At 48.6% G+C, this 13,455-nt stretch overlaps 4 protein-coding genes across 4 annotated transcripts; 1 reads left to right on the forward strand and 3 right to left on the reverse strand.

The window, feature by feature from the left end:
• Nucleotides 1-880: 880 nt before the first annotated feature.
• On the reverse strand, nucleotides 881-2,217 carry BC939DRAFT_472474 (cytokine-induced anti-apoptosis inhibitor 1, Fe-S biogenesis-domain-containing protein; the record flags this gene model as incomplete). Its single annotated transcript, XM_051558279.1, has 3 exons — nucleotides 881-1,492; nucleotides 1,608-1,957; nucleotides 2,049-2,217. 3 exons carry the CDS (start codon nucleotides 2,215-2,217, stop codon nucleotides 881-883), a joined length of 1,131 nt encoding a protein of 376 aa, XP_051417365.1.
• A 424-nt stretch (nucleotides 2,218-2,641) lies between these two features.
• BC939DRAFT_498318 (periplasmic binding protein-like I) lies at nucleotides 2,642-7,562 on the reverse strand (the record flags this gene model as incomplete). Its single annotated transcript, XM_051559802.1, has 12 exons — nucleotides 2,642-3,490; nucleotides 3,578-4,121; nucleotides 4,220-4,452; nucleotides 4,551-4,809; nucleotides 4,939-5,400; nucleotides 5,492-5,533; nucleotides 5,635-5,829; nucleotides 5,926-6,112; nucleotides 6,228-6,377; nucleotides 6,609-6,883; nucleotides 6,962-7,377; nucleotides 7,449-7,562. The coding sequence occupies 12 exons, from the start codon at nucleotides 7,560-7,562 to the stop codon at nucleotides 2,642-2,644; spliced, it is 3,726 nt and encodes a 1,241-aa protein (XP_051417366.1).
• A 2,610-nt stretch (nucleotides 7,563-10,172) lies between these two features.
• BC939DRAFT_434920 (uncharacterized protein) lies at nucleotides 10,173-11,642 on the forward strand. The gene has a single exon (XM_051553414.1). The coding sequence runs from the start codon at nucleotides 10,199-10,201 to the stop codon at nucleotides 11,540-11,542; it is 1,344 nt and encodes a 447-aa protein (XP_051417367.1). The 5' UTR covers nucleotides 10,173-10,198; the 3' UTR covers nucleotides 11,543-11,642.
• BC939DRAFT_434921 (vitamin B6 biosynthesis protein) lies at nucleotides 11,643-13,278 on the reverse strand. Its single transcript, XM_051553415.1, has 4 exons — nucleotides 13,029-13,278; nucleotides 12,812-12,923; nucleotides 12,538-12,644; nucleotides 11,643-12,412 (listed from the first exon to the last, which is right to left on the reverse strand). The coding sequence occupies exons 1-4, from the start codon at nucleotides 13,149-13,151 to the stop codon at nucleotides 11,801-11,803; spliced, it is 954 nt and encodes a 317-aa protein (XP_051417368.1). The 5' UTR covers nucleotides 13,152-13,278; the 3' UTR covers nucleotides 11,643-11,800.
• Between the last annotated feature and the right edge of the window lie 177 nt (nucleotides 13,279-13,455).

Below are 13,455 nucleotides of genomic sequence, written 5' to 3' on the forward strand. Positions count from 1 at the left end.
AAACTAAAGGAGTAAAAACTATAACGCATGTGGCTATCGCTACAGACTTTGGACTATTTACACACAGTATACGAGTGTGCTCTTCTTCTCCACACCCTCTTCTTCGTGTGCGCAGGTCGACTCCAGCTCCTCCTTGGCCGTCCTCCTTCCCCCGCTCTCCTCGCCTCCTTCGCTTCCTCTCTCTCCTTCTTGACGCTCTTCGCTCTCGCACATCCCGTACACACCTGCAGGTTGCAGGTACCCCGGATGAAGATATGCAGCATAGTCATGTTTTCTTCTTTACTTTATTCCCAGAATGAACCAATGGATAGCAGCATCTCGACATCTCTTTTCCTCACCTGCTGGGGACTGTCATCTTCAAAACCTTATTTACGGCGACTTCAGGTTCAACGAACCATGGTAAAATAGTTTTCTCCGCAGAGAACTTTTCGCTCGTGCCGACGCAGTGCATGCCATTGCTCATTTTCAGAGCGCCTTGGTAGTATAAATCCATGGATTTATCAACAAGGAAAGAAAAGAAGAGAATAATAGGTAACAAAGTCTTTTTTTTTTTTTTTTTTTTCAGCCTAAGAGAAAAATACGAATAAATGATAGATTCGTGAGGTTTGTGGAGTAAATAAAATAGTATGAAAGAGAGCGGTTTGAACTGCACAACGACAACACAACAATAATAATAAGGACATGTGTAATGACAATAGAGCACGGGCTACAAGAGTTAGTATATGTTTATTTGCTACGCTACGTGACTAAAAATGTATTCGTACCAAAGCTGGAAAAGTGAATCAACTGGGACATGGGAAGGCAGGGTGCAAGGGGGGGGGAAAATAAAATAACTACACGCGGGAGAAGAATAGGACAAGCATCAACTTCATTCCATGCTTCAAAAGTCAATGTCGTCTTTCAACATGCTTCCTCCAAGCTGCACCTTTTGACCTGGCTCAAACGCTGGCATGCCAATATAGGGACATGATCCACATCGGAACGCATCTCCCAAATAGCAGTTTCCACATGACGACTTTGGCTGCAACGCCTTCGGCACAACCTCCGTGATCGCAGACTCCTTCCACCGGTTACTATTCGAGGCCACAATCGCCTCCTGGGGCACAGGTCCTACTGAGGAATCCGCCATGTCCACATCCTGTTGCTGCTCATCTTCAGGCTCGCCCTCAGATTCCATTCCGCATGTGCAGTTCTTGCATTTCTTCTTCTTCAGACTGTCCGGTCCACATTCAGGTGCTGCCAACTGCTCCTTCGTCGGCTTGGTCAAATCTGACTCATCCAACAAGTCGTCCTCATCCTCGAGCTCTACATCATCGTCATCGTCGTTTGCGGAAATGGTCCAGACGGCCGTCTTGTTGACCCTGTTAGCACCAGCAGCGGGCTTGGCCATAGGGGCAGCTGTGGTAGCGGGCGTGGTGTTTGTGGCACGCTTGCGAGCCCAAGGCAACGCTGCGGCAGCACCGAGTTCATATGCTGGCTTCTTTGCGGAGATCTACCGAAAGAAGGAGGGAGAGATATGTTAGCGCGCCTTTTACTTAATCAATAATCAATCATAAAAGGAAAGAAAGATACGAGATTTCATCTTTTTCCAACTGTATTTTTTGTACCTCGACAAACTCGATCTGACCCTCGAGCGCAGCAGCATCTGCCTGGATGTTCCACACCCGAAGCAGCCCCTCGATTTCCTGTACCGAAGCCTTCCTCTGATTTACAATTGTTGTCTCAACAAATCCCGAGATCTTGAGGGCCGAAATCAGATCTGCTGCAGATCTCTGAAGGGCCTGGCTGAGTCCTGCCAACGAAGCAGTGCCTGACAGAACGGGCTCAGACAATGACAATCCTCCACCCGGCAAAAGCGTGCCTGCCATTGCAGCCAGAACAGCGTCCGAGTGCTGATAGGCAGAGGGGGCAACCGCTCCGGTGACAATAGTATTGTAGTTTGATGCAGGCAGGGAAACTATAGTCCAGTGGAATAACGAAAGCGAGCACGTTAGTCTTACATTCGTCCGTCTATCGCCTCCTCCGCACCGCAAAGATGAGTAACTTACTGGAAGCAAGTCTGTCGAGCTGCTCAAAGTTGACGGATCCCTGATTTCCGACTGAGGAGAGGATGGAGTTCCTTGCCTCGGTCAACTCCGAGGCCGAGGCCGAGGCTGTGCCGACGAGCAGGACCTTCTGTCCCTGGCTGACAAGAGCGGAAGTTGCGACTGGGGCCATTGTGTGGGCGTTGCTTGTGTTGTGTGAGTGGTTTGTTGATCGAAGGAGGAAGCAGGAAAGAGAGTCGATCGGGATGGGTGGTGAGGGCGAGTGGGATCTGAATGGGAAGTGGAGATGGGGACTGGGTGATGAACAAAAGAGAATCGAGATGGTGAATGGGAAAAGGGGAGCAGGTCTCGCTCATGGCAGGATTTGTCAGGCGCAGGCCCTCCTTATCCTCAAGATGACTCGCTTTACCGCAGCTGAAGCCACCTGAGTGGTCTGAGGATCCATTCGGAAAGGCGCTCAACTCCCATTGGTCAGTAACGATCCACATATCCCACATATCCCACATATCCAACCCGCTTTCCGCTCCTCTCCTCGTTCGCCGCCATGCTGCTCGAGGGCACGGGGCTGCATTTCTATATTGGGACAATGGATATCTCTACTCAAAGAAAAGTGGATCGTCGCAGTTCGGATCGACGCCCTCAAACCGCTCCTGCAGAGACCGCAGATACTGCTTCCCTCCAGTCCCCTCTTGACTAATAGTTCCATCACCGCGACCGTCCTCCACGCGTGTCGAAGCGCTCAGCTCCACGACATTCGACCGCGTCGACAAATCTTGTGATAGCAATTGGCACATCCTGCACTCGTCCGCATTGTCGCCATGCTGACACGGCTTGCAACCCACCAAAGTCCTCGTCCGCTCGCTTCCACCTAACATGCTACTCGCGCTGACTGGACTCGCACCCAGCGCCAATGTCGCAGCATTTGAAGTCCCATCACCTCCATACCCGTCATCATCACCAAACATCACAATCAAGCTCTGTGTCACCCGTCCTCTGTTGGCGCTTCCACTGTAATTCTCCCCCGGCCCAGGAACGCTTGCATGCCCCCGAACACGCAACTGATCCATCCGATAACTCAGTGTCCGATTATTCTCATGCCGTTGCTGATGCCCAGGACCCGTGTCTCTAACCTCTTCAGCCAATATAGTGTTCGTACTATTCGCTGACAAGGGCGCCGCCGCGCCCACTACAGATAAGTTCGCCATCGACAGGTTTTCAAGCGGCATATTAGCCCCGACCCCAGTCGAGCTCGAGTACCCATTACTGGCTGATTGTTTGCTATTGTCAAAGAGACTGTACCAGTACAAGAGTCGCTCTTCGTCGTGGACCTGGAGTAAGAAATCATACCGACGGCAACTAACGACGTGCAGAATGTACGCTCCTGGCTCGCGGGAATGGATGGACACAGAGATATAAGTGTACGTTCTACCTGTCTCGGGCTTTCCCTGTACGTTGAAGCGATCAGATATATTAGTTCAAACACTACTTTCAAGGAGAATACACGTAAAAGAAATAAAAGTGACGGAACTTACGACTTCGAAGCATGTAAAATAACGCCCCGTCGGAAATAGTACCACGCGTCGCATGCACCAGCTCGACAAGAACGGTAGATAACGGCTCTGGAACTTGACTCCCATATACCCCATGTGCGTCTCCTTCAGCGTTTCTTCATTGATCTCATCCAACGTTGCCACGCTGGCTTTGCGCCCATTCGTCAAGTGCTGGTCACTGTCATTCGCAGGCCCGCCCGTTCCTACCCCTACCCCACTAATGCTCTGATCACCTAGCACTACGAGATTCCCAGCGCTGTTCATCCATCTTGTAGCACCACTGTGGATGAACCCATCCATGCTGCTTTCGTCCGAACCGCCTCCTCCAAAACCACCGTTACTATTGCGTTGCTGAGACCGTTCGATCTGAGTAAAGAGTTCCCAGAGCTTGGGCAGGAACATAAACATGAGTGAGAACGTAGTTCCAAAAAGGATGACGACGGTTGAGAGAAAGAACTTTGTCAAGAACTGTTCCCTTGGCAAAAGCACTGTAGGCATCGCCAAGCAAGCTGACAGCAGAATGTTGCTATTTGTAGCAAGTTCAAAGAATAAATATACGTTAAATTCTTCTGCCGATATGTTGCCTTTTTGGCATCTGAAGGCATTCATTAGTGCTGTACTTACTAAACAACAAAGGCGATTTGCCGGCACTCGTTGTAGTTGGCAGCGACATTCCGGTTCATGTAGGCCAGATATGTGGCGACCAACATCAACGCTGCATTGCACACGAATATGATCACAAAGAACGGCATGCTATCCCCGCCAGCGTTGTTGCACGTCCAATACAACGTGAAATCGGGCATTGCGATCTGCTCCAAAGTTGGTGGCGCCTTGAGGAACCAAACGACCACAATGATCTATATTCCCCCTTCCCCGCAGTAAATTGGTTAGAAATTCTGCTGCATTCTGTTCTCCTCTTGGGACCTTCCATTAATCAAACCTATTTGTGTGTTACCAAATTGCCGAACATGATGGAGCCGACAATCTTGAGAAGATGTGAATCCTTGATGACCCGTTTGGTCACATAGATGTTATGAAAAATCCTATAGACCCTAAAGTTCTTGGCGACAATATTGCTAACGACGAGGACGAACCCGACATTGAGTGCAAGCGGTCGAGCGATGCAGAGAAAGCTCGTAGGAATGTCCAGGCCCATGATCGTCGCGATGTACAACAGTATGAACCCACACAGCTCGAGGCAGCAAAACAGAGGACTACATATTAAACATAAAAAAGACGTTCAAGAGGGTGTAAGTGTCATGCCGGCTGTTAGCACAACAAAGCGCATGCAACGTTTGTACAGTGCTCTGTGTAACAACTCCTAAGATTTCAGACATGCTTACCTGGACGCCTTGATGACTTCTGCGTCTCGGTACACGATAACGATGAGCATCGTTAAAAGCGAAAACAAAGTACTCAGTCCTGCAATCGAGAGAACCACCAACCCAATCGGTGATCCATACTTCGGATTCAGCACCTGGAACGGCACAGAATCCGCAGGCGTATCATACGTCCCATCAAAATATATTGGTGCCGACAACAGACTGAACACCCCAGAATACGAGGTACCAATTGAGACCACTTCACCATCCTGGAAGTTGTACAAGATGAAGTTGCCATAAACAACATCTCCGCTTTCACTGATAACCATAGGTCCGCCGGGACCTGTGTAATTGGTGTTCATGTCCACAGGCCGCAGCTCAGGACCCATTTTCCCAGCCGCTAACAGATGGAGCGCGGTCCAGTTGCCTTTGATAGCATTCGCGAACGCGTTGGCCATGACCATCATGCACGAGTATGCTTGACTATAAACCATGGAGCGTAACATAAAGCTTTTGAGCAACACTCTCTGATTTTTCTATGGCCACACTACACTTGCAACCCATTCGCACTTACGGCTCATTACTGGAGATATCCCGTTGACCAGCATAAGGATATCTAGTTCGTAAAAGCAATAGACTCATGAATCAGAGGACGTCATCAAGGAATACAGGGCCACTATGTCAATTTTACGTTCCTAAAGGTATCATGTAGCTTACTGGTTAGGGTCGAGAGCCTCCCATTTGTCAAGGAACCTTTCATAAGGTGGATATCCGTTCAGCTTGAGTAGGTTATCAAACATGAACAGGCCATTCAAATCTGTTGGCTTCAGGGTCGAGCTCGCTTTCAACAATGGTTCTGTAATCTGGTTGATCGCGAGCCAGACGTAATTTTTGGATATCAGACCCTTATTGCTGGTCCGAAGAAGAAGAAAAAGAGGAGAATGTTAGTATTAATAAGACTAATTAAAATAACTCAAGGAACCGAGCGTCTGTAGGTCATGAACTTACACAGCCTCGATCATGAGTCGAACCTGAGGAACGCTGACTGCAGCGACCAGAACAATCCGTTGACCAGAATCCGCAAGGGCATCCAACGCCGGCCCAACATCAGAAGAGGCGCCATTTTCCCAGAACGCTCTTTGGTACCCAATCGTAATATTTTTCCTTGCAGCCTGTACTGCAATATTATCCATCACTTTTGAAAAAAATAAAATAAAATAAAATAAAAATAAAGAGAACAGGGAAAACTTTAGCAAAAGCGCATCACATTGCGATGGTTTCGTATCATGCAACTCTTCTTAAGTATTTACTCTGCAAGCCGAGGGAGTCGCCAGTATAGATGACAGCAATGGTTTTCCAGCCACGGCTGGCCACAAAGTCCATCATGACCGAACCAAACATCAGCTCCGTCGGGATAGTCCGGAAAAAATAGCCATAGTCATCTTTGCTTGACAATTGAGCTGGATAAACGAATGAGCGTTGGTTAATTAGAATAATAACGATATACGAATTAAGTGATAGGGCGTAACAATGCGAGACAGATATAAGATGTACGGCCGTTGGAACATAAACAAAATCATCCGCTCAAGCTAAACGAATTTAAGCCGACAGATGCTGCAGTGGAAAATGTAGTAATAGCATGCGTGTGCGTATCAGTAAAAGAGAATAAAAGAAGGTATGAAGAGACTTACTGGAGCCGGCGGAATACGAGCATTGAGGGATAGATAATCGACTGGTCAGAAGCGCTGACTGCATCGAAAGCGCACTGCTCACATCACCAATAACACCCGCAACACCACCGTTTGTCTGGAGCAGAGACACTGTTGAGAAGATGGCCTGAGCAGCACCCGAGTTTTCGGGATCGAGGCCGTTGAACGAATCTTTGAGAACCAGAGTGATATATGCACCTGGGATAAGATGGTTCGCATTGATTTCACTCACTGCTAAACGGATTGCGGACGTGCCGCTGCGAGAAAAAAAAATGAGTTGGCGCGCGACGCGTCTCAGGCACAAAACAAAATTATTTTGCCGCTAAGACGCTTACCTGTAGGCTAATTGCTGTGTAAGATTATTGGGCAGCGAGTATGGCAAGAGTAGACCGACCCTGATCTCGACTAGTCCTTCTCTGGATGTTACGTTTGGGGTCAGCTCTAGGGAGTTGCTGGCACCAGTCTCTGGCGTGTATGGAAAGTAGCGAGTGGAGACGTTTGGCTCATTCTGCGGGAGTAGTAATGCAATCGGCTGCTGAGACTGAGATACTGATACAAAACTGGATGGCGCTGGTGGCGATGGAGATGGCGAAACACTCGATTGCAGTGGAGCTAAAGAGGAGGGGGAGAGTACTGACGGTGTAGGCGGGGGCATCGATAGTGATGAGGGCGATTTGATGGTTAAATTCTGTCGCTTCCTGCCTCTTGCTGCTGTTACCGATGGTGAGCGTTTCTTAAGTGCCCAGAGGTTCTGTGTCGATAAGGAGTATGATTGTGAGGTATAGCCATGATAAATTGGATCTGTTCTGGGCTGTGCATGACGTGAGGCTCGTTCGAGAGACTGTTGCGATGTATAGGAACGAGACCGCGAGGGGGGATACGGAGAGCTGGAATATTCATGAAGAGAAGAGGTGGCTTCGCAGGCTTGGTGGTCATGAGTGAGGAATGCGAGGAGTAGTATGCTTGCTGCCAGGGCAGTGTATGGCTGCGCTGTGGGTATCCTGAGAAATTTCATAACAAAGTGATGTTATTGGGCAGTTGATAGATGGCGCAGTAGTCTGTTCACTATTTGTGTTCGGCGCTTTCGGTGTTCGTGTTGGGGAAATGTCGTTGTTTGTTTCGAGGTGTTGTGAGGCGGAAGTGTTCATAAGCGTTAGCTATGGTGGATGAAGCAGCACACAGAGGGTAAGGAAAAGGACGTAGAGGAAGGAGATATTAGAAGGATACAAAGGTGTGTTGGAGGTTATTAAAGATTCTCTGTGCCATGTCTATTCTTTTCTGAGTCGATTGGGACGATAGAAAGGAAGCGTTTTTGCCACAATGATCCTTTACTGGCATCCTTTGGTGAAAGAGGGTATTGAAACCAAAGATATTTGGGAGAGACGGATTACGAAAAAAAACCGCTGAGCAGCGTGTAAAAAGAAGAGGAAAATACCCCCGGAAAAAGTATTACCGAAGAACCCATATCGACCAAGGATATACACACGCACGGCGCCACAAAAGCGGGAGAGGACTGCAGAAAAAAGGGATGAAATGGCATCCTCGACAGCAACAGGCCATCCCTGAGGTGTTTGAGGGCAGATGTACAATAATCAATAGTGATGAGCAGTAATGCATGTATGCAGACGCAGCCAAAACAGCACCAGGAATGAACGACTAAGAAGATATGAAGAAAGGACATAAGCAATAACGAGGCATTATCCTATGGCGACCAAGTGGGAGTAATGAGCCGCTGGCTTGCTATCTCTGTAAATGAACAGATGAGGAAGGACTACATGATTAAAGCCAAAGATACAAAGGGAGCTAGGGCAGGGGGGCAGGGACTAGAATGTGGCAAGATGCGAGGGAATGGATGCGTTGTATTAATAGCTGCATGATATATACACCGGATATTGACATGTCACGATAAATAGATGTGACAGAGATGGAGAGGAGAAGGAACAAGAAACGCAAAAGGTGGAGGCAGAGAGGCTAAAGACCTGGATGTCGATTTCGATGACAGCCTCTTGAAGTGGTCAATGAAATACGCCTTCTTATCTTAGACTATCAAATGAAGAGAAAACGAGTCGCGCACGCCGTTTTCGCTGTGCGTGGCCATCTCTCCCGCACCCCCAGCTCCGTGTCTTTCGCTGGATCCAGATTTCTCGGTCCCTGAATGACCCTTTTCTGCGTAGTTGCACCCCAATAAGGCGATGATGAAGTTCATATCTGCGTTCAATCATGTAGCATTGACAATACAGGCAAAAAAATCCTTGCATAGACAGTGTGAGCTATGGGGCCCTGTTGACTTTCTTATGAGCCATGAAGCAATGAACGTGCGAGACTGACCGCACGATATAGAACGCGGAGAAAAAAGAGTTGGGATCCCAGACAGAGGCCAAATACTGAAACAAGAATCAGAATAGCAGGCCTAACCATTAGGCCAAGGATAGCGAGTTGTGGCCATGCGGAATATCACAGGAAATCGAAACTTGAAGATGATAATGAATGTACAAGGCTCAGTTAAGCACGGTGATCCAACGCGTAGTCGAATACGAAATGGATTATGATGCTCCTTCATACATTGTGTTCGTTACGCGTGTCCGTTAAGTCGTTAGATGGGCGTTCGTTGGTTGATCGTTAATGGCAGTAGTGGCTTTGAGAAGAGAGGATGGGGATATAATTTATACATCTGATCGTAGGAAGTCGAGTCATTAAAATGCATTGGAATGTGTACGCGGTTTACCCTAGATGCCTTGCAATTCCTCCCGGGTAGTGTTCAGCTTCCTCTCTGCTGAGATGAGATTATGAGTTCTCGGAGAAAAAGATAGATTGAGAAAGGAGAGAAGGAGGGATAAGGGATCATAGATAGGCATCTTCCCTGTTGCCGATCAAAGGAATAAAATGAAAATAACAAAAGAATGAAAAAGAAAAGGACATTGGAAGCAAAATCCGCAAAGAAAAAGAGAGGCTCAAGACAGCTCGGATGGTTTTATTGAGCGAAATTTAAGGAAAAGGGAGAGGGGAAGAGAGAACCCCCGTGTGTCTTAGAATCATCAATCTTTTTTTACTATCGCTTCAGACGCAGCGACTGCATACACTCTCTTTCTTGTCTTTTTAAAATGTTCATAAAAAAGGGCGGGCGCTTGCATGGCGCATGAAAATTAGGCGCCTCTCCTGGTGGCCCCCTGTCCCCCTTTATTCTTTTGACCTTGTTGATGTAAATGAGGCCTCTCCCTACTGTGCCCCTTCAACCATGGCACACATTTGTAATGCTCCTTCTGAAGTCCCCCTGAGCGTGTCCCAAGCCGTTGCATTATCAAAAATGGCACAGCAGCACAGCCTACGCTTGGAACGCGAGCAATAATCCTCTTGTAAACCATGGCGGCCACTGAGACACAGCATCATTTGTTTACGACGATGCATCGGCTTGTTCCACCTGTTACTTGGCAGTTGGCAATTGACTTGGCAACGACCAAACCTTATTTGATCACTCTTTTTGGAAAAGGGTTTCTCGTGTATAAAAGGAGCACTTTTTTCTCACACCCGAAAATTCTTTCGCGCTCTGTTTTTTCACATCTATCCTTTCAAGCATGCTTCAGCAACAAACCGCCGCTCGTCTCGTCTCTCTCGTAAACGCAACGAAGATCCTTAAGATCATACCTCAGAGGTCCTTTGGCTTAGCCTCTGCTTCTACCTCGACTGCCACTTCAACAACCGGAGGATTATTTCATGACGGCGCTAATCTTTCATGGAAAACAACCATGGAAACGCCCACCAGTAGACATGATTTTGGCAAGGCATCCGTACAGCAGCAGCTCAAGCTCTTTTCGTCCTCCTCTCACCGCTTTCCGCTTTCGCCACCCATGGCCTCACCACCACCAGCAACGATACGCGCAGGTGCTCTTCATGGCCATGCCATTAGAAGATTTTCACAGCGTGCGAATTTCTGGATTGGAAACAATGCAGCCAAAGCCTGCCTCTCTCGCTCCAGAACCATCCAGCAGCAGCTCAGATCCTATGCTCAGTATCGCGTCACAAGAAGGAGACCTATCCGGCTCATCTTCAAGATGATGGCTGCTTCGACTGCCCTTGTTGCTATTCCCGCCATCTTGCTCTTTGGAGCGCCAATTGCGAGTATTGTCTTCATTCCCATTGCTATCGGAGGCATCTTTGGAGGCGCAATTCTGCTTACAGGAGGGATCCTGTTCTTTGTCTTACCCGTCGTTGCTGTCGGAGGCGCACTCACCTTCTGGCTGTACGCCATGCCCGCCGCTGTCACGGCCAAGGACCTGAACAAGATCCTGAAGCGCGCAAAGAGCGGGGAAACCGTATCAGCTTTGAGTGCATTGGGACAAGACTGGGAGCTCCAAAGAGCAAAGCCGGATGAATGGTTCAGATGGGAGTTTCCTCACAATGAGAATTCGCTTGATAGGATCAGCATCCGCATGGCAGTTTTTGACCCCAACGACAGCAGTGCGCGCAAGCAAAGGACGATGAAGTGGTTGGATAACATCGAGACGAATGTGGACGAAAACAACATCGCCAAGTGGGAGGTGGAGGCGGGCGAGGATGGCGAGATTGTTAGGAGGGTCACGAAATCGTCGAAGCACTTTGAGGTCCACAACAACTCTGATAAGCTGGACATCGAGAGTTTGTACATCAACCGAGACAACGATCACCTAATAATCGAGATCAAGGATGATGGCGAAAAACTGTTGAAACAAAAGTGGGGCAAGAAATACCTAGAGTTGGCCAAGGTTATTGACCAGGCTGCATCTGAGCTAGAAATGGAGGGCCATGATCTGGGCGAGCAGGTCGTATTGGTCCGCAAGGACAAGGGAAGGTCATTCTGGAACAAGTTCTCACTCGGTGGCGATATCGCTCTCCGCATCCCTTTCAACCGTACTTGGGTCCATGATGTCACGGACGAATAACCGGCCGGTATCCTTCAGACCAGCACCACCAACTTCAAGTTCATTTTCCTCGCACTCGCAGCTTTTCTTGATGGGCTGATTTGACCATGTAAAATACAGTACTCCATTTGTATCAGTGGCTTTACATGGTATTGACAGCATGCAAATTTTATGGATATCTAGAACGACTGTACATATGGCTGTAATGTTGACAAAGAGAATAGGAGAAATGAGGAATGGAATGGCAGAAGGGGGTCAACAGACCAGCTGGAGGTTTTTTTACCAGCCGCGTTTGGCATAGAGCTGATCCACGGGGATGTCAGAAATGTTGATGCCGACCATGGCCTCACCGAGATCCTCAGAGACCTCAGCAAGGACCTTAGGGTCCTTGTAGTGGGTCACAGCCTGGACAATAGCACGGGCACGCTTGGCTGGGTCACCGGACTTGAAGATACCCGATCCAACAAAGACACCATCACATCCGAGCTGCATCATCAAGGCAGCATCGGCAGGAGTGGCAACACCACCGGCAGCGAAGTTGACAACGGGCAAGCGTCCCAACTTGGCAGTCTCCTTGAGAAGATGATAAGGGGCTTGGATCTCCTTGGCATAGGTGAAGAGCTCAGCATCATCCATCAACTGTGCCCTGCGGATCTCGGCCTTGACTGTACGGCAATGACGAACAGCCTCGACAACATTTCCGGTACCAGCTTCGCCCTTGGTACGGATCATGGCAGCACCCTCGTTGATGCGGCGAAGAGCCTCGCCGAGGTTCTTGCAGCCGCAAACGAAAGGGACCTTGTACTCGTGCTTGTTGATGTGGTTGGACTCATCAGCGGGAGTGAGGACTTCGGACTCGTCAATGTAATCAACTCCGAGAGACTCGATGATCTATTGGATGAATATGAGAGATGAGTAAGTATCTACTGTCACATTTCTTAGAGTTCCTTCTGTCCAAATAGATCCACTAATCGCTCCACGGTCCCACTTATCCAACTTGTCGCATGTCCAATTACCTGAGCCTCAACAAAATGTCCAATGCGGACCTTAGCCATGACAGGGATCGAGACGGCGTTAATGATTTCACGGATCATTTTGGGGTCAGACATGCGAGCGACACCGCCTAGAAAGATCGGGTATTCAAAGAATAGTGAGTCACCATGATAAGTGTATGCTGCCCTTGTCTCTGCTGCTGTTGCTGCTGCTGCGCTGTCTCTTTTTACAGCTCAATTGAGCAGATCGTGTGAGCAATTGAAGGGCAGCCTGATTTTGGAAAGAAAGAACACCTACCGTTCTTGCGAATATCGGCAGGGACACGCTCCAGGGCCATGACGGCGCAAGCACCAGCAGCCTCAGCAATGAGGGCCTGCTCAACGTTGATGACATCCATGATCACCCCACCCTACGAATGGAAAGCGATGGAATGAGTTTTTGGAATGAGGGAGCTGATCGAGTCGTTCGGTTCAGGGCACAAACTCAGCAGTTGGTCGCAGAATTAATATAGTACCTTGAGCATTTGAGCGAGACCAGCCTTGACATTGAAAGAGGCGACCTCAGGGACCTCGGAGGCAGCAGAAAGACCAGAGGCCTCCTGAGCGGGAACCAGGTTGGTGGGGGTAGCGAAAGTCATGTCTGTAAAGTGCTGAAAGGGAAGTGAAGAGAGGTGTGATATGAAGATCTGAAAGAAGAACGAAATGTAAACATGGCGAGTGCTTTGACGCAGAAAAAAAGTGGGGAAACAAATCCGTGCAACGGCCGCATGTGATTGGTTAAAGAGAAAAGCCACTGCCTGATATAATTTGTTCTTCACTCCGCCAAATTGGACCACTTGGAACTGGACATGGACAAGTCCTGCGTCAAACGAGTTGTCCCCGCTAGGGTTCCATTGATGGACCAGACTACCAGGGCACTGAAATTGACAAGTACAGGGATTG

The sequence above is a fragment of the Gamsiella multidivaricata genome (genome assembly GCF_025024155.1).
Source record: "Gamsiella multidivaricata strain RSA 2152 chromosome Unknown BC939scaffold_2, whole genome shotgun sequence".
Taxonomy (NCBI): Eukaryota; Fungi; Mortierellomycota; class Mortierellomycetes; order Mortierellales; family Mortierellaceae; genus Gamsiella; species Gamsiella multidivaricata.